Genomic DNA, 19,147 nt, shown 5'->3' on the forward strand with positions numbered 1-19,147 from the left:
CGTTGCCCCGCACTTTTGGAAGCCACCGAAGCCCGGAAACTTTCGAGCATTTGCAAGCAAAGAATTGCGATGTTCAGTCAAGAATGCAAATCTCAACCAATCTTACCAATCTTCGGAGAAAAGCCAGCGATGCCAACAGCAAAAACGTCCTCGAGTCCATCCCACTCCGAGTTTCTTCGCATGCACCGGACCGAATGACAAGGCTCACTGAATCCTAACCGAAATCTCGAAATTAAACTTGAAAGTGCAAACAAGTTGGATTCATGCGACCGGGGGATTTTAACCCCAGCAAGCCACTTCCCTTTGCTGGTCTTCAAGAATGATTTGGGGCCGTCGAGGAGAAAGTTTTGGAATCATGGGCGACGAGCCTTGACCGAGGGAGGGCGCTCCTCTCCAGGCCAGTGTGAAGTGATTTTGTCCGCTGGCGATTGAGGCAGAGGAAGTATGAAGTCGATGTCTCGGGATATATTCTGATGATCCAGATCTTGCGCGCTGCGTTCAATCGGATGGGCGACACAGGTACACACATGTTTGCCCATGTGTGTGCGATGTTTCATCCGTTTTCAACCTGTGGCCTCCCCTCGCTTTCCTGAATAGGATATCGGCTGCATGGGGATTGGTCGGTATGGCACGCGCCCGAAGGATGGGTTTTGCCCATGCCAGAGACGGGCGGCTTTGTCCACAAGCTCCGATGCGGCTCGTCGCGGCTCGTCGCGCCCCGACGGGAGTCGATGTTGAGCAAACAATGTTAACATGGTCTTAGTCACATGGGTAGCTTTTTAGGTTCACGATTCCATGAGATCCTTGACACCGGACAGATCTCCATCCCGGGTTGGCACGTTGGCCGCGCGTCTCCACGCTCTGATCAGGCCCCGCGGCAGGTTCCACGATGCTTTTCTCTCGATGATGTTTCTCACCCCACCGATCAGCGATCTCACACCGACTCGGATTCCCCGTCAGGCTAGGAGCTCGGCTTGTCCCGGCGACTCGTCGAGACTATGCGGTCATACTTGGGTGGTAACACGGCGATAGGATGCGACTATGACCTCGCAATCTGTCGGATCACATCCGTTGCACGGGCAGTCGGCGCTGTCTGAGAGACCGAGCCTGACTGCGAAGGAGGCCGATCAAAGGTCAAAGCGGCAGAGCGGGGCAGACATTCCCATTCGGATCTCAGATGCTGGAAATCCGCGCAGCCGCGAGAAGCCGCGTCCCTCGATCCAGGAAGCTGGTTAACGAGATCGAACACGCGGGGTTATGGTTTACAAATCATGGCTATTGGACTAGCCGAGAGAAATCACCTTGAGCTGGACGATTTCTCAAGTTAACGTGGGGGTTAAGCTTTGAGGCGCTGAACTTGGCGAGCACATCATCGTTGGGGCAAAATTGCATCATCGCCATCCCGGCAGTTTATTCGTTGCTCAGCTCGGCACGCTGACACGGCTGCCCACCATGACGCCGCTTCTGCGCTCTCGATGGGACCCAAGCACAGCGCGCCAAAGCACCGGTGCCTCTTGCCGCCGAAAAACCGTTGTTGGGCGTGCTTCGGTTGCTTGGTGAGTGCTTGGGTGCTTGGGTGCTGGGGTATGCCGCTGGGCGGTCTGGGCAGTATCGGGCTGCACGGCGTCCGCAGGTGGCATGCATGCGCAAGTGACAAAAGCATTGTCGTATCCATGACCACAAAATTACTCGATTCAGCCGGCATATCTACCTACTGTGTACAGTTATGGTGTTCCTTCGTCTCAACCACCTCCGACTTCCTCGGGGATGCCCCGGACGCAACGGAGGTACGGAGGTAAGGACCCCCGACAAAGCAGGGACGGAGCATGTACCGTTGCCCCTCGTCCCGGCCAGGGCACAAGCAAGGCCACCTCGTCCCTTCTGGGCAGCTTATTCGCCCAACTCTGCCATGGCAATATCCTGACGGCTGGTTCCATCTCCAAGATGCCCCAGTTCCACTGTCAAACTCCCGCTGCTAAGCTGTGATAGGCAAGGCAGCGATTGCGCCATCCAGCTGGTGCCCGCTCTCCGCAAGTTCCGAGACCCGCTTCCTCACATTCTGTCGATGTACTTGGTAGTGTAGTAGCGAGGAGCGGGACAAGCCAAGCCCTTGTCAACCCTTTTCTTCACAGTATCTATTTTGATGACAATTGCAAAAGCACTCAACTTTCTTAATATCTTCGGAGCTGGCCTCTCTCCATCTTGCCCCCCTCTCAGAGCTCCCTATCAACTAGGATTCTCATCGAGCACTGGCCGCCGGGCAGTTTACACGGACCTCCTCCGCATCTTTAACACTGCGCCATACCGGTCTCTGAGTCTCGGCCTTCTCTACCATTATCATTGCAGCATATCAACTGCTGTTCGACACCACACGCCATAATCGCCCCCTCACGTTCATTTGTGCGGGCCCCCCGTGCGAACTTCTGCGCTCCCGAGCCAACCCATTGCTCGTCCGCTTTCATCTTCCCATACTACAGATCTGTACTTCCAACCTCCGCGCACAAACCGAGATCATTGATATCTCCCATTTCTCGGCTTTGGAAGAACGACTCGACTTCACACACCACCTCACATCTTCATATTCCCATCTCTAGGACCGTCTCTCTAGCCCGCGCCGCCCAGTCTCAGCCATAAGACGGCGCGATGCCTCTCAGGGCCCGCCAAACTGTGGCCAAAGTGCTAGGTATCAAACTTCAGGATGAAGACCCTTTCCGAGAGCTCGACAGGCCCGGGGCTTCGGTGGTGTCCGACCGGACGGACCACACCTTTGTGGAGGAGCCCCCTCAGGTTGTCGACTACTTGAGAACCCTCATTCCGTCAGGCCAGGAGCTCTACGAGTACTCCCTCTCGCTGTTCCCCTTCCTCTCCTGGATCGGACACTACAACTTGCAGTGGCTCATTGGAGATCTCGTTGCCGGTAAGAACCCCTCTTCTGGTAGTTATAGGAACAGATCACTCACTGCCGCATAGGTATCACTATTGGCGCTGTCGTCGTTCCCCAAGGTATGGCCTACGCCAAGCTGGCAAATCTCGAGGTCCAATTCGGTCTCTACTCTTCCTTCATGGGCGTATTGGTCTACTGGTTTTTTGCCACCTCTAAAGATATCACCATTGGTGTAAGTGGGCTCCACCAATTTGTGCAACTTGGGAAGTGCTGACGGTATCACACAGCCGGTCGCCGTCATGTCGCAGCTTACCGGTGGCATTGTCGCCGACCTGGCCGTCGCTTTACCCGACGTCGAGGCCCATGTCATCGCTTCCGCTCTCGCGATCCTTGCCGGTTCCATCGTCCTGTTTATCGGGCTCATCCGCTGCGGATGGATCGTTGATCTGATCTCGCTCACTGCCCTCTCGGCTTTCATGACTGGCTCGGCCCTTAACATCGTGGTCGGTCAGATCCCTTCTATGATGGGCATCACAGGCTTCTCGACTCGCGACGCGCCCTACCTCGTCTTCATCCACACCCTTCAAGGCCTACCCCGCACTACTCTGGATGCTGCTATGGGGCTTAGTGCTCTGACGATGCTGTACCTGATCAGGGCAGGCTGCTCGCTCGCTGCGAAACGGTGGCCGAAGCACCAGCGCCTAGCCTTCTTTCTCTCGACCCTGAGGACTGTCTTTGTCATCCTCCTGTACACCATGATCAGCTGGCTCGTCAACCGGGGTCTTCCCGAGGACCAAGTGAAATTTAAGATCCTGCTCGACGTCCCGAGAGGTGAGTTCTAAAGTTTGGGTAGGCACTAGTCAAGACTAACCGAGACGCAGGCTTTCAAAATGCGGCGGTCCCCGTGCTTAACCAGCGTATCGCGAGCAACCTCGCCAGCTATCTGCCCGCCACCGTTATCGTCCTGTTGATTGAGCACATCGCCATCTCGAAGTCGTTCGGGCGGGTGAACAACTATACCATCAACCCCTCGCAGGAGATGGTCGCCATCGGTGTCACCAACATGCTAGGCCCCTTCTTGGGCGGATATGCTGCCACCGGCTCCTTCAGCCGTACCGCTATCAAGTCAAAGGCCGGCGTCCGTTCTCCGTTTGCCGGTGTCATCACCGCGGCTGTGGTCCTGCTCGCCATCTACGCCCTGCCCGCGGTGTTCTACTACATCCCGAACGCCTCCCTCGCCGCCGTCATCATCCATGCCGTCGGTGACCTGATCACGCCGCCAAACACCGTCTACCAGTTCTGGCTCGTCTCGCCGCTGGAGGTCTTCATCTTCTTCGTCGGCGTGCTCGTCACCGTCTTCTCAACCATCGAGAACGGCATCTACGCCACCGTCTGCCTCTCGGCCGCCATGCTGCTCTACCGCATCCTGCGGGCCAAGGGCCGGTTCCTCGGACGCGTCAGCGTCGCATCCATGCTCGACGACCACGTGGTCGGCGACGACTCGCGCCGGGGCGGCGAGTACGGCACCTTCACGGGCTCCCCGGAAGCCCCCTTCCGCAACGTGTTCCTCCCCATCACCCACGCCGACGGCTCCAACCCGGAGGTGGAGCTGGACAACCCCTACCCGGGCATCTTCATCTACCGCTTCGCCGAAGGCTTCAACTACACCAACGCGAGCCACAGCCTGGGGTACATGACGGACTACATCTTCGCGCACACGCGCCGCACCAACCTCGAGAGCTTCGACCGCCCCGGCGACCGGCCCTGGAACGACCCGGGCCCGTCCCGGCGCAAGCTCAAGGCCGCCGCCGCCGCCGCCGCCGCCGCCATTGACGAAAACAACGACGAGGACGACTCCTCCAACCGCCCCACCCTCAAAGCCATCATCCTCGACTTCAGCTCCGTCAACCACGTCGACATCACCTCGGTCCAGCAGCTCATCGACGTGCGAAACCAACTCGACCGCTACGCCGCCCCGGGAACCGTCGACTGGCACATCGCCTGCATCAGCAACCGGTGGGCGAAGCGGGCGCTCGCGGCGGCCGGGTTCGGATACCCGACCGCTCGCCCGGACGTGCCGCATCTGCGGTGGCGGAGTATCTTCTCCGTGGCGGAGATTGGCGGCGCGCAGAGTGCGGCCGCCGCGGCGGAGTTGGAGGATAATGAGAAGTTGTTGGAGACGGAGCTGAGGCGGGTTTCGTCTTCGGTTGCGCCTAGTCGGCATCGGCATCGTCTGCATGATTTGGAGGCGGGGTTGCCTGCTGCTGCTGGGGGTGAGGGTGGGAGTGGTGGTGGCGGGAGTGGTGTGTCGGCGAAGGGGGAGGATGATGGCGGTAGTGCTGAGACAGAGGGTGATGATGGGAAGGGAGGTGTTGAGGCGGCGCCTGCGCCTGCGCTGCATGCGGGCCGCACGGTGGCCGTGCATGGCATCAACCGCCCGCTGTTCCATGTTGATCTGACGAGTGCGCTGCAGAGTGCCGTGGCCAATGTCGAGGCGCGCGGGGAGGTTGAGGTTGCTGGGCAGGATGCGGTTGCGGTTGCGGTTGGGGCTGATGCCGGTGCGGGTGTTGGTGTTGGTGCTGGTGCTGGGACTGCGACGGGGGCTGGGACAGCGGTTGGTGGGGAGAGGGCGGGCAGCGGGGAGGTCACGGATACGAGCGGAACGTTGAGGTGATTAGTTGGTGAGGTGGGTGGTGATGTTGGGAGGGAGCGTAAATTCTAGAGGAAGCGGTGGCGTTGGGGCGTCGCATTGCGGGTTGGATTGGTTTTTTTGGGTTTTGGTTTCTGATTGGAAAATACCCCCATAGAGCATTTCTGGAGAGAATTCATTTTGCGTATGAGCAACCGGGAGATGATGTTTTGCCAATCCGTTTCCAGATCGTGGTGGCTTGGACATGCGAGGTGAGTTCATCCGAGTCATTTCAAAGACGGCCGGATTAGCACCAAGGTTGTAACTGTGTCTTCGCACCAAAACATGGGCACTTGTGAAGGTAATCCAGCTTGATGACTCTATCGTGGCCGGGTGTTGGTAATGCTCTCAAGTCAGTGTGTAAACATCCAATTTGTCACGCCACGAGTGTTCGAACGGATTCAGCGATATCGGTCTTTATTGCAGCAAAGCTGGGTCAACCAGCTCTGCAGTCACACGCCTCTATCTAGGTGTCCAACAGACAGACAGCCCTGTGCACCCGCCAGCGAGTGTCTCCTCTGCCACTCTTCGCTGTTCGGAGTGACATCCCGATTACCCATGGTATCTAGCGGCACTGAGCCGAGGGGTTTTGTAACAGAATGAATGGTATATACGAAAAACAGAAACACCGAAAATCCGCTACCGTTTCCGTTCATGGATCGAATCAAGGCGGCCAGCGCGCCTGACGTTTTTTGTACCGTTTAAATAAGCGCGCGTTGGTCGCGCTCGTTTGTGTTTGTAAGAACCCTCGCTCCGGAGCTTATGATCCGCGAGGTCTCTTCTTTGGCCCCCCTGGACTCTCCTGCGAGCTGCCCTGGGAGACCGGGCGTTTTGCGCCTCTCCCACTGCCCCTCCCACCCCCCCTACCGCGGCCGCCTCCGCCCTGACCACCACGCCCCCGAGCGCTCGCCGGCAGATCGGGGGTGAGAAACCGCACGCTACTGCTAGAGCGGCTTGGCTCGGGGTGTTGGACAGCGCCCGGAGATGGTTGGTCTAGTGGCGGCGTCTCGCTCCTTGGGACGCCGCTCCCGCTGGCCGCACCGACATCCTCGACCTTGTGACTGCGCATGCGGGCGATCAGACCCCGCATATTGGCGACATAGGAAGGCGGTGCGCCGTACACGCCGATCTTCTCCATGATCTCTTCAAGCGCGTCGATATACTGGCTCTGGTCGGCAAGCATGTCGAGTGCCGAGTAGACGAAGCCTGTGTCATGGTCACCGACCAGACGTGCATACAGGTCCTTCTGTCCGACTACGGCCTTGAGAATGACAACAAGAGACCGGGCGGCGGACGACCGAGCCCACCCGGAAAGTGGACTGGAGCCGCGGGAGACAAGCTTCTCAATCCGCCTTACGCTGTGCTGGATTTGACGGCATGCCCAGTCCACGCTTCGAGGGGCCCCTGTCCGCCTCTCTCGCCTCTCAGCGACGGTTGGGTCGCGCTCTGGGTCCAAGGATGCGTCTAGTTGCTGTATGACACGGATGACTCGGTACTGGATGCTTCGGAAGGGGTCGACCGCGGGGTCGGACGGGCTAAGCTCGGCGCGCACCCACTCTGCGAGCGAGTGTGAGGCGAGAATGAGAGAGAACAAGGTCGCTCCCAGATCGCCACGGCGTATCAGGTTGTCGGGGTTGTACGAGACTTCTAGGTCCGGCCTGTAGTCGTCAAGCTCGTAGGGCTGGACGCCCGCTACCGCAGCAACCATTTCTCGTGCTTCTCTTACACGAGTCGGGTTGGGAGGGGTGATGTCGCTGTCGGGCTCGGAGGCGTCGCAGCGGAGGTCGTCGGCAAGGATGTCGAGACCGATTTGTGATATCTGGTCGAACGGGTCGCCCAGCTCTTCGGGGTAGCCAAACTCGGTCAAGTTGAGCTCTGAGTCAGGATCGTGATCGAAAAGGGCTTGTTTTGAGATCTTATCGAAGAGCCAGATGAGGTGCTTGCAGGGGCTTGCTTGGCCGTATCTCGCATCGGGGCACTCGCACTTTGGGGTTGAGAACCTCCCGCTGTCCCGGGCACCGATCCTTACAGAGCACGGCACCACCTCGTGCATCTGGAAGGCGTAGAAGAAGCCGGCACCTTCCGAGTCCTCCTCTCTCACGCCGCAGAGCTCGAGTGATATCTGAGGGGGTTCTCTGGGGGATGTCTGGTTGAAGAGCCCCTTGGCCGCCTGCCGGGCTTCTGGCGAGAGCCGGGATACGTTGTACTTGAACCCCGTGGGCGACGACACAACGTTTGTACCCTCTTCATCCTCCTCCTCCTCTTCAATCTCCCAGTCACTGGCGTCCGAAGCGTGCCCGGAGTCAGGCATCGGAGCGGGTGTGCGTGGGGATGACATCCGGCCCTTGTCTAGAGGAATGACCGAGTTACACTCTAGGGAAAGCCTGCTCAGTCGTGTGGTCGGGGATAAGGACATTGGAGCCCGGGAGGAATAGGGAAAGGAGATGGAAGGTCGAAAGAGCAAGTGGCGTCAGAATCGGGGCCGAGGGGAGTAGCAGGTGTGTATCCAAACCAACGATAGCGTCCCCGGAATGTTGTCACGGGTCTCTTATATGACTCGGACGGTAGAGCAGGTAGGTACCTGGCAAGTATGACGGCTGGTTCAAGTGCCCTGGCCGGCCCAATGGGTTGGGCAAAGACTGAATGCGGCATGGTCTAGGGCTGTTGGTTGGTGTCCGTCTTGGCTAAGGAGAACTGAGGACATCATGGAGGATGGCCTGCCCACCAGGCCGGGTGATCCGCAGTGCTCATGAGCCACGGGAACAGCCAACCTGGCAGCACGGATAGCAGAAACGTCGGGTATCTTTGACCTGTGCCCCTATTCCTGCAGCAACCTGCATGGGGGGTCACACTGGGGAAGAGGAAAGGGGGGAAGGGTGAGATGGTAGAACGGTAGGCAACCCACAACCGACGGGTAGGGCCTGTAAGACCGGGGTGACGCAAAAGGAGATGGTGCAGGAGAGACTGCAGTACCGAATTACGACTGGTAATCCGCGAGCGTATAGAGAAGCGTCTTTGGGAAAGCGAAGGTGGCAGCCATTTCACGGCTCTCCGCTTCCGGGAACTTGTCTCTCGACAAAACAAGTCGATTGGTCCATGGTGAGATGAGCGAAGGTTGATGATGCGGGATGCGGGATGTTGCGAAACGGTCGGGAAGCCACGCCAGGCGAAGCACATGGATCGACCTGCGGCGAGCAATATTTGGCACTGGCATGCATCTGGGAATTTGTCATGGCCATGGTCGTCACTGCCATCATAGTCACGGCCTCCAACAAACAGCAGCCGCGGCGGAGCCCGAGCAGCGAGTGAACGGAAAGAGCAATCCGGCAGTCAAACCTCCATGGCAAGAGAGGCAAGAGGCCATGTCCCCAAATCCCCAACATGCATTTTGGATGGCGAAGCAAACTTCCTTAGAGGCTAGGTACCTAGGTAGGCAAGAATGGGCCGGAGATGCCGCTCTCGGTGCCGGTTCGTGATAAAAAAGTTTGATCTGTCGATGACATTTGGTTGCCTCGTTTGTGTGTGGTTACAGCCCGATTACTTTCTCAGAGTTACACACACCCGTGGACCTGTGCTTGCCTTGGCGAAGGGCTTCGGCAAGGCCCCAGCTCGCCCCCAGCCAGGCCCGTTTTCAAGGCCAGATGGCCCGTGCATCCGCTTCGCCACTCAGCGTCGAGCTCCAGGTTGTTTAATTGGCCATGTTGGCTTGTGGACCCTCAGCCCTGCGGTTCTCTTGCACCCACCCCCACCAACTTCCCTCCATTTCTCGATTTCACCTTCAACATCGACTCGGCTCCGCCTTGCCATCAGCGGAGAAATGAGCCTTGCGCTATCCTCGATCGATGGTTTTACCCCCTTCCCCTTCATATAAGAGGTGGATGCGGCCGCTTTTCGCGACCCTTTTGTTGCAGCCGGGTTCCGCGATATCACCAGTCTTTTTTGTCTTTTCCCTCGCTTCGTGATTCCACTGCTGTGTTTGCCGTCGTTGGCCGCAGAAGGGGCCGCTTCTTCCACACTCCCACCGGTTCGCGCCTACAAGCCCAGTTTCGTCTATTTCGGCGTCAGAGGCACTCCAAACCCTTCCTCGAGAACAACACCAAAGCTTCGCCCCGTTATTAGGAGGCTTCCGCTAACTGGACGGATAACCGCTGTTGGTGCCAGCGGGATTCTATCGTGTGCTGCATCTATTTACGGCGGCATAGAATCAGCCCCCCCCGGCTGGGGGGCAAGCAGACGAGGCTCGACCACGCTGTAATCGGTCTCCGGCCAATCTCATCAGACGGATGGCATAGGTTGGCCGTCAACGGCTCGTGTGACGGTCGCTTATCGCGGCAAAGTTGGCCTGCTCCCGGCCAACCGTCGGTCTACCAATATAGGGGCCCCGAAGCCTTTTACCCCACGGAGACGCAGGCAAGTTGGGGATCGTCTTGAATCTCAGGGGTAGCCAAGAACTGACCCGTGATGCCCCTTTTGCCCGCTCACTCAGGGGTTGATACCAATTGTGTTGCTTGCAACTACCTGCGTAGCCGAAATAAGAGTAAGCTCGAATTCCGATGGAGAGGCAACAAGCCTCACCTGGTATATAACTCGAATCACCGAGTGCTGCCCCGAAACCTGTTTTGTTTCCACGATGCGGTCATACTTTTATCTCGCCAGCTGATGGCCCCTTTTCACATGCACAAGAGGCCGAATGGTGATGGTTCCATGTGTAAATCGAGCTCGTCTATGCGCCCAACTGCATCTCATCTTTTCGGCCCACCGTTGACGGGAGCGCCCGGATCCCATTGTCAGGATGTGAGACCGGATGACAGGCATCAGGGCGGTCACGAAACCGTACGGTTGTGCATTCCCCCCCAGCCCCCATTTCACAGACACACAACTACACCACTTTGGGAGGAGGAAACGGCCATGTCAACCTCCATCCCAGGCCACAATGTCATCTGCAGGCAGCGGTCCTGGAACGTCGCATTGGACCGTGAAAACTCCCTCAGCCCTCCGAGCAGCTCTCCCAAGAATTAGTCATGACGGCCTCAGCCTCGCCGTCTTCTGCACATGCCCGTTTGAGAAAGCCGCTGCTGATAGGCCAGGACTTTGGCAGGATCGGTCCCGGCGAGGCGGTAACCAAGCAGAAACGACGGCGATCCTCCGTCTCCGTCCTCTTTCACCGCGGGTCCCGAACAACAAGCCGTCCGGCCATTGCACTGCCAGCGCCGAAATGCAGGATCTGGGGAGTTTCTCACCGGGCATGGTTCAATCATTGCCTCGTCCCCGCTCCAAGAACGTCGAAATTATGTTAGTCTTCCCGTCTGCCGGGCGGGGGAGGGAAGATGCATTGCCGGGATGGATACAGCGCCATGTCTCATACTTTGGATATCAGAGAGACACCCTTCTCGTGACTCTCTAGCCGAAGCACTGTTGATCCATTTCCCAAACCCGTGGATGTATAGTCGTGGTTAGGAATAATAGCGAATAAAATACTCCAACTAGATAATAATAGTTACCAGACATACAGCCCTATTCTTTTTGGTACATGTAGTAGTAGCTTCGAGACTCGGACTCGGACTCTCTATTTGTCGACCAGCAGCCAAGGTACAACCTTACCGAGGAACACACGATCTAGACAATCTCATCACCCTGCGGCTGCGTTTTCTGCCTACTATTTCCCGATCTCACCGACGACACATCCTGCTCCACGTTGCTGGGGTCCTCACCCGCAACCGCAACTGAAGTACCAGCAGCACCAGCACCGGCAGGAGAGCCCTGCACAGCTGCTTCCACAGCGGCCGTCTTCTCAGCCATCACACCTTGCCCCCCCCCCCCCGCCCCCTTTACTCCCCCCTGCGAGACCACCACCAGAGCTAATGGCGGGGGCCGGGGTGGCGGCGGTGGCGGCGGTAACAGCAGCAGCCTTGTTCCTCTCCTTGGCCTTCTCGGCCTCGTGTGCCCGCCGGGCCTGGTACCGAATCGCCTCCCGACGCGCGACGCGACGGTGCCGCTTGCGAGCAATCTTGTAGCGCTCCGTGTCCCGCGCTTCCACGGCGACCGCGGACGCCCAGTCGGTGAAACGGTCGGTAGAAAAGCGCGTCTGCGCCCAGAGCCGGTAGATGCCGGATTTGTATAGCAGAACGACCTTCAGGAGGCGGTAGATGAGGAGAAAGATGCGCTGGATGCGGCTGCTAAAAGCCGCGATGATGGTGAGGGCGGTTACCGCGAAGGAGATTGGGACTTATCGCGTGCCTCTTTGTCAGCGAGCTTGATTCGACAGGGAGGATCCGTAGACTTACACAGCAGCCGGAACTGCTCTCCTAGTGACCATGAATCGTTGGCGAACTCGGCCGCGCTCATGCCGAAGACGCTGGACATGAAGGACAACGGTGCCTGTGATTACGACAGAGAGTGAGTCAAACCCCATCCACAAAGTAGGGAAGAGAGCGTAGCGAGGTACTCAGAAGAGAGAGAGAGAACGCACAAATATGACGGTGACGACGGTAAACATAACAATGGCCGTACTCTGCCTGTAAGTCAATGTGGATTGCATCTGGGATCGCCAGGAGTCCGCCGTCGCCATCGTGTGTTGTTTCACGGTGAGGAACTCGAGGATCTGGGTTCCCGAATGCCGACGAGTTACTTGTCAGTGTATTTTCAAGGGCTCGTCGGGCCAATGTGCATGTGTCTCTGTGGATCGTGCCATGACTTACACTTGCAGACAGGTTGTCTGCAGCCCTGAGCATATCATCCAGTCGAGCCTTCCGAGCCCGGATCCGTGCCATAACCTCGTCCGCTTTGGTCGCGAACCTCCGCAGGGTCTCCTCGTCTCTTAGGACACTACCCGACATGACGTGTTTGTGCTTGCCCTTCCCCGGATCCCCGGCGGAGTTACTGCTACTCGATAGACTTGGAAACCCGTTGTCTAGGTCCTGTCCACCCTCGAAGCCTCGTTGCCGATGGGTAGACTTGGAATCCAACAGCCGTCCCACTTGCGCTTTTAGGCTCTCGAGCGTCTGCTCGTGCGTCTCCGTGATATTGAGCATCATCCGCAACTCCTCGGTCATGTCTTGGAGCTTGCCGCGAATAAAACTCTCCGGGTTGATGGCATGGGTAGCCCAGGTGACTGATTCGACTGAACGACCTTGGAAATGGCCCCGTCCGTGGAGTGTCTGCATGACGTCTGCAACTTGATATAGCTTCTCGCGTGATAGTGACCCTTGGCGACTCTGGGTGAGAAGGTGAGTGAAGGCCCTCTCGGGGGGGACGGTTGGGTGTCATACTAGTTTAGTAAGAGCTTCTTCGAACGCCTCGAACACTGGGGGTTTCCGATCGCGTAGTTTGACGGCGGGGTTGCTCTCCGGGTCCAAGAGGTAGTTGAAACTCCCGTCGAGAATAGCCAAGGCAACATCAAAAGCCGAGTTGATAGCGTTGGATGACGCTCGTAGCTCGGATCGAATGGCGCTGTGCATTTCGGCCGATTCATCATGATCCGATCCATGACGGTTCGGGAAACATGTAATGATGGTATGTCGGTCTAGAATCCACATCCATAGCTGGTCAACCACGATCACTTTGGGTGACATGCCGATGTTGAGCGCGCAGCTTTCGCATGGGCTCTCGTCAAGAATGTGGTCGGGCCACATTTCGAGGCCATGGCCATACTCGTGCGGGAAATTCGGGTTGGGCGCGGTGAAGTGATGGACAACTTGCTGCCAATCACGCGTATTGACATCTCCCACCTTGGATGGCATGAAGGCTCGATGGAGTGTGCGTCTGAGATGCAGCGGCTTGTCGGCGGTGAGGTACCTGTCGAGAAGTAGCCGATCACGATAGGTTGCCATGGCCTCGTACATCCTAGCACAGTTGACCAAGTACTGGCCGAGCCGGCTGCGGACTTGCAATGTCCCTGCTTCGTCGATGTAGGAATGCCACCCGCGCCGTTTTCCGCCTAGGACTGGGGTGTTCGATATAAACTGACTGATAGCACGAGGTATGCGGCTTTGAGAGAGAGGTTGCACGACGCCCTGTCGTCTGGCGATGCGGTTACGCCACTTCTCTCTGTTTTCCGCTATCTGCCGTTCTCTGTAGTCACCGAGGTTCGCATCGACCATCTGCGAGATGAGAGCCTGACGCCTAGCAGACTCCCAGGAAAGGAACGGCGTCTGAAGGCCGCAGTCAACATCCAGTTAGCCCCTTGTTCGTGTGAAACCGCAAGTGAAAACAACATACAAACAGAGTTACACAGGTCGAGACAGGCTGGGGGCCTCCCGGGCGTGATTCTAGAAACAAAACGTTAGCTAGGTATTAGTAGTGGAAGCTCAAAGGCCTGTAATCTTGTAGCCTACTCGTGTCGAAGACTGTAGATCTGCATGTTTGACGGAGGGATCGAGCGCTGAGGAGCCTCAGCTTCTCTGGGGGTTTGGTCTGCCATGCGTCTGGACAGAGTGCCTGGGCCGCAGCAGACAGTTGATCATGACCAAATATTAGCTTGTGAAGGCGGTGGCCGTGAGGCCGCAATGTCTCCCCCTCGCCAAAGTATGCTCTAACAGCCTCCTGTTGCTATGTCAAAGACAGTCGAGGAGCCAAGACGGGGATAGACGGACGCACTTCAGCCCACTATAATTGTACCCAATGTGTTAGCAGATGTCGCCGTCGCCATGAGACACAAGCCCTGTTTGAGGCATAAACCTACGGCCATGTTATTCGCTGGCAGATGAATCCACTTGATACCGCCGCCCACCAGATTCTCGAGTAGCCCATGGGCGCCATCGAAATCTCGGCAGTACAAGAGCTGATTAACCGATATGCGGTGCTCCGCGTATTGCTGGCGTTCCGTAAAAACGTCGACATCTTCATCTACACGGGGAACAGTGCTTCCAACATGGGCAACATATGCAACTGAGTCCTCGTCCGGATCGTACTGTTCCGGGCCCCCATCCTGGGACATGCCCAGATAAGCCCTACCCGACGATTTCCAGCGCCAGCGGCTTCTGGGAAAGTTCTCTGTTAATACGTTATATCGAAGGTCTGTATTCATCGCTCGGCGAAGACGCATGGCCCTCTCCAGTCTCTCATCGACGGTTCTCTTCCAGCTCCTCAGCTTCTCCTCGACCACCAGGCGCGCAGCCTCTTCACTTTGTGACCCGCTGGCGGATGCGGCCGTGACACATCGGCGCCATAGTGGGTTAGAAGGGTTAAAGAAGTTCTCTCTCTCATCGAACCGGAGACAGCCCATGTAATGAAGAACGGGGTCCGAAATGTTGTCGTCGTGGGGGTCCGAACACAGGCAACCACCGACGGTATAAGGGTCGATTGCCTTTGGAAAGTGCACGCTTCTTGACATTCTTCCCGGGCGGCTAAGGTAACAGATGCGTCTCTTTCAGGCGTCGGCAGTGAACGAGTTGCAGAACAGAAGTGGGTTGAAGCAGTTGAGATCTCAGCTGCGAGTGCGGCTGAGATGCCGACTACATGACCTGACCATAATAGTCAATACGGCCTCGGACAAAGTCTTTTCCGTAGCCAACACGGCTTGTTTGGTCTCACAAATGCAGCGGAGATTAAGCAGGAGGTATCAAGAGAATGAATACCGGTAGTTCATGTCTTCATGAGCACTTCACCTAAGCCGCCCCCCAAAAGGGGTCAATTATTGGACTAATACCAACCTATTTTAGAACAAATCTAACTCCTAACTCAAATAACAGCTGCAAACTTCTTACCCGCATTAAGCCACTTCCAACTCTAGGTGGCAATGTTGGTTGAGTTCCGTATGGGATCTTATCAAGGTCTGGACGGGGCTGGCAACATCAACAACGCCATTACCGGGACGGGGCTAATCCATCCGCAGCACGCCACTGTGTAGAGAACCTGCAACTAACCTGAGTAACCCGCAACGTATATCAAATAATAACAGTCTTGTTGGCGACGAGGAACGACGAGGCTGTGTTATCTCATCCTTCTCCCGCACACGACAGGGTGGGCGGCAGACGGATAGGCAGGCAGCAAGCATAGCCACCTGTAACTCTGGCACAAAGGAAAAAAGAACGCAGCTTTGCATATTTGCGGGCGGTTGGGCTGCAAAAGCCTGGTCGAGCCATGGATTGACTCGGTGCTGCGCCCATTCTGCTTTAAGAAGAGTCGATTTCATTTGATGACGCCAAGTTGGGACGGGTAGGGCAAAGTGAGCAAGTAGAGGGTACATTGGATTGCATCCCACAACCGGAACGAAGGCGATTGACATAATCGAGAGACAACCGGGACACAAGGCTAGAGGAATGACTGGCAACCGTTGAAACAAAACACCACACGTCACCATCAACATGAATGTCAACATCACCACCAACAGCAAACACATAGACTGACCTCATACTCTTGTATTGCTACAACCCAAGAGACAAGCTAAACCCAAATGCTATACTGTAACCCCAACAAAAAGACAGGACATCAAAAATGCAGCGTAAAAACAACATAACCCAAGCCCGACCCAAGCCCATGGAAACACGTCTCCAAAAGGAACTCCCTTCCCTTTCACTCCCATTCCACCGTCTTCGCCAAAAAGGCAAACCAAAACGCCAACACTAACCTCGGAAAACTCCAACTTAAGCAAGAAGAAAAGAAAACAACAAACCCCCTCCATGCGTCTCGTCTATCTATCTCAGTCGAGGTAAGTAGCCCTTCCTCATCCCACAACAAAACCTCTCCACCGCGCCGCGAATCACCGCCTGGAGGCGAGAGATCATACCAAGGCGGGCGGAAGAGCCGCTCCTAAAGACGAGATAATAACCAGAGGATGGAGAGGAGCAAAAAAAGGGTATGGATGAAGGACGAAAATCCTGCCAGAAGATGCATGCATCAATCATATGCAATATAATGAACGCTCGCGCTCCCCGGAGCCATCATCTCACCCCATCCCAGGTCCGTTTTTCCGCAACGCCGGGCATGCAGTAGTACGTAGGGGTTGTCCCATAACCAACAACGAAGTTCAAGTCGGAGATCATTAAATTGGTGAGAGAATTGCGGAGGTTTCGTATCGTCATAACTCGTGAACGTCGGTCGCGTCGTGCTGAAGGGGATATGAGAAAGCACAAAAGACCACGCAGCGTTTGTCAGCTGTTGGCTTAGTGTGTTCCACTGACCTTCCTTGTGGCGGCGATGGGCGAGACATTCCCGATACTACCGACGCGTCCGCTGGTCTTGCGGACACCGGCCTCTCGCACCGCACCAGCAGCAGCGGCACGCTTGGGAGAGCCGCTTGTCCCGCGAACCTTGGCCAGGACTCCGGACGCCGAAGTAGCGCGCTGTGCCTGGTCGTACGATTTTGACTTGGCGGCGGCCATGCCGAGGTTCTCGATGTCGTTCGAGGCGTCGTTGTCAATGGCCTGGTACACGGTGGTGGTTGTAGTTGTCATCGTGGTGTGGTGGCTGACAGACCGTTCCCGGCGGTCTGGTGAAAGCGAAGCCGATGCCTTGCGATGCGACCGCATGCGCAAGTTCCACTCCTCATCAGACTCGTTGGCGCGCGAGCGGCGCACCGAACTGGCTCCCGCGTGCGTTTCACGACTGGCACCTTCTTCCTCAACCGTCGGCACCGCATTTGTGCTGCGGTTATAAGGATGGTGGCGATCAGCACCGGCCCGCTGAGACTTGCGCGGCTGGCCGGGTGTAGGCGCAGGGAGGTAGTCGTCTTGCACGCCAATGGTGTTATCACGAGCGCTCTCCTGGTCGATCTCCCCAAGCGGTGTCCGGACGCCGCCCCTGTTGGGGGGAGTCGATGTCCCGTTCTTGCTCGCGCTGCGGCCGATGTGCGCCTTTTGCATGGCGCGAACGGGGGTGCTGGGCTGGTGGCTGCCGTGGGCCTGTGCAGCGGCGAGGGCTGCCTCCTTGCGAAGCTTCCGCTCGAGGCGCTCCTCGATCCACCATTCGCGGAATGTCCCCTGGTTGAGGTGCAGCCAGTGCTGCTGAGGGCCAACGACCATCCCGGGGCGCATGAAGCGCATGTAGGAAATGATCTCGTTGGCCGTGAAGCCGTGCCGGTAGATGAGGTACGCGCCAATGAGGCAACCGGTGCGACCCAATCCGGCCTTGCAGTGGACTGCGATTCCCTTCTTCTTCACCGTGATCATGTCGTGCGCCATGCGGATGAACTTGCGCACCATCGAGAGGGGCGGGCAGGTGCCGTCTTCGAAAATCATGTCGAGATGTTGGATGCCGAGGGCTTCAAAGTAAGACGAGTCGTAGAGAACCGAGTTCAGGCGCACTACGAGTCCGATGTTCCTCTCGGTGAAATGCGCTAGGACGTTCTTGAACGGCTGCGGGAGAGTGGGGTGGGCATCAACTGCCGACATCGTCTTTGGCAACGCCTTCCAGGCATCGGTTCCCTCGATGGTGCGAGCAGAGGGGGTGCTCTGAGGCGAGGCAAAGGCGAGGAAATGGGGAGTAATCCAGTTGAAGTCGCCCTGCTCAACCCGTTCGTAGCGCTCGTATTCGTCGAGGTCGAAGGTCTCGAGGACGCAGCAGCCCTCCTCCTTCGCTTTCCAGACACCGTACACGATATCTTGCACGGTGATGCCGTAGTCAGCTTGACTATAGCCGGCGTCTCTGAAAGGCATCAGCGGCGGGTCGACCTGGGCTACAGGTGCCAACGCGAGGTGGGGAGGCCATGACTGGATGAGGACCATGTAGCACGCGAGTAGGCAGGAGGCATTGGCGCGGCCTGCACATGGTCGTTAGCAAACACCATCAAGCAGCGGAAACAATGAGGAGCGAGGACACGTACTGCGCGGGTCTGCCCTGCTCCAGAAGACAATCGGCCTGTCCTTGTTCTCCTTGGCTCCGAGGATCTCGTGAAACTGCAGCGCGAAGCGGTAGAGGTGGCCAATGTGCAGCGGGCCAAAGTCGTGGTGGAAAGCGTTGTAGAGAAGAGTGTCGTCTACGGTAAAGTAGTAGGGCTGCTTCTGGCTGTGTGTTGGCGCGGGGGACTCCAGAGACCGTTGCGACCTCTTGCTTGGCGAGCGCGGAGGAGGGTCGGGATACGGGAAGACGGTGTTGGCATCGGGAGTTTCGACGTAGGATGCGAGATAGAGACGGTCTGTAATGGTTAGCACTATTCCAACAGACCCAGAGAATAATGCATCTTTGCGAGCCATGCGACTGCGCCTCATGGTTGCTGGGCGAGGCCAACAATAACAAAAACACATGTGATGGCGCCGCGAATGCGACCGGGGACCGAAGGCGGCGCAACCTCGTAGTAAACACATACCTGGAATATACTCAATAATCTGCCCCAGGTTTGTGGGATGCCGAGAAGAAGGAGCCATGATGTCGATGTTATGCGTTGTTGGTATTGATCGAAGAGGAAAGTGCTGCGGCGTGCCTGCGCAGGGACTACGCAACAAGACCTGCTAATATCTGATGTGCCGAGTCTTGCGACTTCGAGCACTTGAGGTAAAAACAGATGCAGGAGCCTTCCTTTGTTGCGGTCGTTGTTTTGTAGGTGGCGATGTTGACAGCAGTCACGGAGGAGTTGAGAACGCGCGAGGGTATTAGGATCGAAGAAGCAAGTGCAATCGCCAATAATGCTGGTCGGTATA

At 57.0% G+C, this 19,147-nt stretch overlaps 5 protein-coding genes across 5 annotated transcripts; 1 reads left to right on the top strand and 4 right to left on the bottom strand.

The window, feature by feature from the left end:
* Positions 1 to 2,643: 2,643 nt before the first annotated feature.
* B0H64DRAFT_437206 (sulfate transporter family-domain-containing protein) lies at positions 2,644 to 5,558 on the top strand (the record flags this gene model as incomplete). Its single annotated transcript, XM_062806228.1, has 4 exons — positions 2,644 to 2,917; positions 2,971 to 3,116; positions 3,172 to 3,715; positions 3,766 to 5,558. 4 exons carry the CDS (start codon positions 2,644 to 2,646, stop codon positions 5,556 to 5,558), a joined length of 2,757 nt encoding a protein of 918 aa, XP_062663526.1.
* A 667-nt stretch (positions 5,559 to 6,225) lies between these two features.
* On the bottom strand, positions 6,226 to 8,132 carry B0H64DRAFT_4976 (uncharacterized protein). Its single transcript, XM_062808331.1, has one exon. The coding sequence runs from the start codon at positions 7,987 to 7,989 to the stop codon at positions 6,334 to 6,336; it is 1,656 nt and encodes a 551-aa protein (XP_062663527.1). The 5' UTR covers positions 7,990 to 8,132; the 3' UTR covers positions 6,226 to 6,333.
* A 3,038-nt stretch (positions 8,133 to 11,170) lies between these two features.
* Positions 11,171 to 15,025, bottom strand: B0H64DRAFT_4983 (uncharacterized protein). Its single transcript, XM_062808337.1, has 9 exons — positions 14,254 to 15,025; positions 14,169 to 14,177; positions 13,907 to 14,114; positions 13,791 to 13,840; positions 12,842 to 13,723; positions 12,272 to 12,787; positions 12,043 to 12,174; positions 11,858 to 11,951; positions 11,171 to 11,798 (listed from the first exon to the last, which is right to left on the bottom strand). Exons 1-9 carry the CDS (start codon positions 14,902 to 14,904, stop codon positions 11,365 to 11,367), a joined length of 2,976 nt encoding a protein of 991 aa, XP_062663528.1. The 5' UTR covers positions 14,905 to 15,025; the 3' UTR covers positions 11,171 to 11,364.
* A 1-nt stretch (position 15,026) lies between these two features.
* Positions 15,027 to 16,059, bottom strand: B0H64DRAFT_4982 (uncharacterized protein). The gene is made up of 2 exons (XM_062808336.1): positions 15,278 to 16,059; positions 15,027 to 15,212 (listed from the first exon to the last, which is right to left on the bottom strand). The coding sequence occupies exon 1, from the start codon at positions 15,910 to 15,912 to the stop codon at positions 15,391 to 15,393; it is 522 nt and encodes a 173-aa protein (XP_062663529.1). The 5' UTR covers positions 15,913 to 16,059; the 3' UTR covers positions 15,027 to 15,212; positions 15,278 to 15,390.
* Positions 16,060 to 16,546: 487 nt separating this feature from the next.
* Positions 16,547 to 19,003, bottom strand: B0H64DRAFT_4980 (protein-tyrosine phosphatase-like protein). Its single transcript, XM_062808333.1, has 3 exons — positions 18,817 to 19,003; positions 18,334 to 18,645; positions 16,547 to 18,270 (listed from the first exon to the last, which is right to left on the bottom strand). Exons 1-3 carry the CDS (start codon positions 18,872 to 18,874, stop codon positions 16,676 to 16,678), a joined length of 1,965 nt encoding a protein of 654 aa, XP_062663530.1. The 5' UTR covers positions 18,875 to 19,003; the 3' UTR covers positions 16,547 to 16,675.
* Between the last annotated feature and the right edge of the window lie 144 nt (positions 19,004 to 19,147).

This window comes from Chaetomium fimeti (genome assembly GCF_033439085.1).
Source record: "Chaetomium fimeti strain CBS 168.71 chromosome Unknown B0H64scaffold_1, whole genome shotgun sequence".
Taxonomy (NCBI): domain Eukaryota; kingdom Fungi; phylum Ascomycota; class Sordariomycetes; order Sordariales; family Chaetomiaceae; genus Chaetomium; species Chaetomium fimeti.

Coding starts and splice junctions, on each gene's coding strand:
- B0H64DRAFT_4976 (XM_062808331.1), bottom strand. CDS start 7,989: ATGTCCTTATCCCCGACCACACGACTGAGCAGGCTTTCCCTAGAGTGT.
- B0H64DRAFT_4983 (XM_062808337.1), bottom strand. CDS start 14,904: ATGTCAAGAAGCGTGCACTTTCCAAAGGCAATCGACCCTTATACCGTC. Junction 13,841..13,906: donor ATCTACAGTCTTCGACACGA/GTAGGCTACAAG, acceptor TTTTGTTTCTAG/AATCACGCCCGGGAGGCCCC. Junction 11,952..12,042: donor CCGTCGTCACCGTCATATTT/GTGCGTTCTCTC, acceptor TCGTAATCACAG/GCACCGTTGTCCTTCATGTC.
- B0H64DRAFT_4982 (XM_062808336.1), bottom strand. CDS start 15,912: ATGTGTTTGCTGTTGGTGGTGATGTTGACATTCATGTTGATGGTGACG.
- B0H64DRAFT_4980 (XM_062808333.1), bottom strand. CDS start 18,874: ATGGCTCCTTCTTCTCGGCATCCCACAAACCTGGGGCAGATTATTGAG. Junction 18,646..18,816: donor GATTATTGAGTATATTCCAG/GTATGTGTTTAC, acceptor TAACCATTACAG/ACCGTCTCTATCTCGCATCC. Junction 18,271..18,333: donor GAGCAGGGCAGACCCGCGCA/GTACGTGTCCTC, acceptor GACCATGTGCAG/GCCGCGCCAATGCCTCCTGC.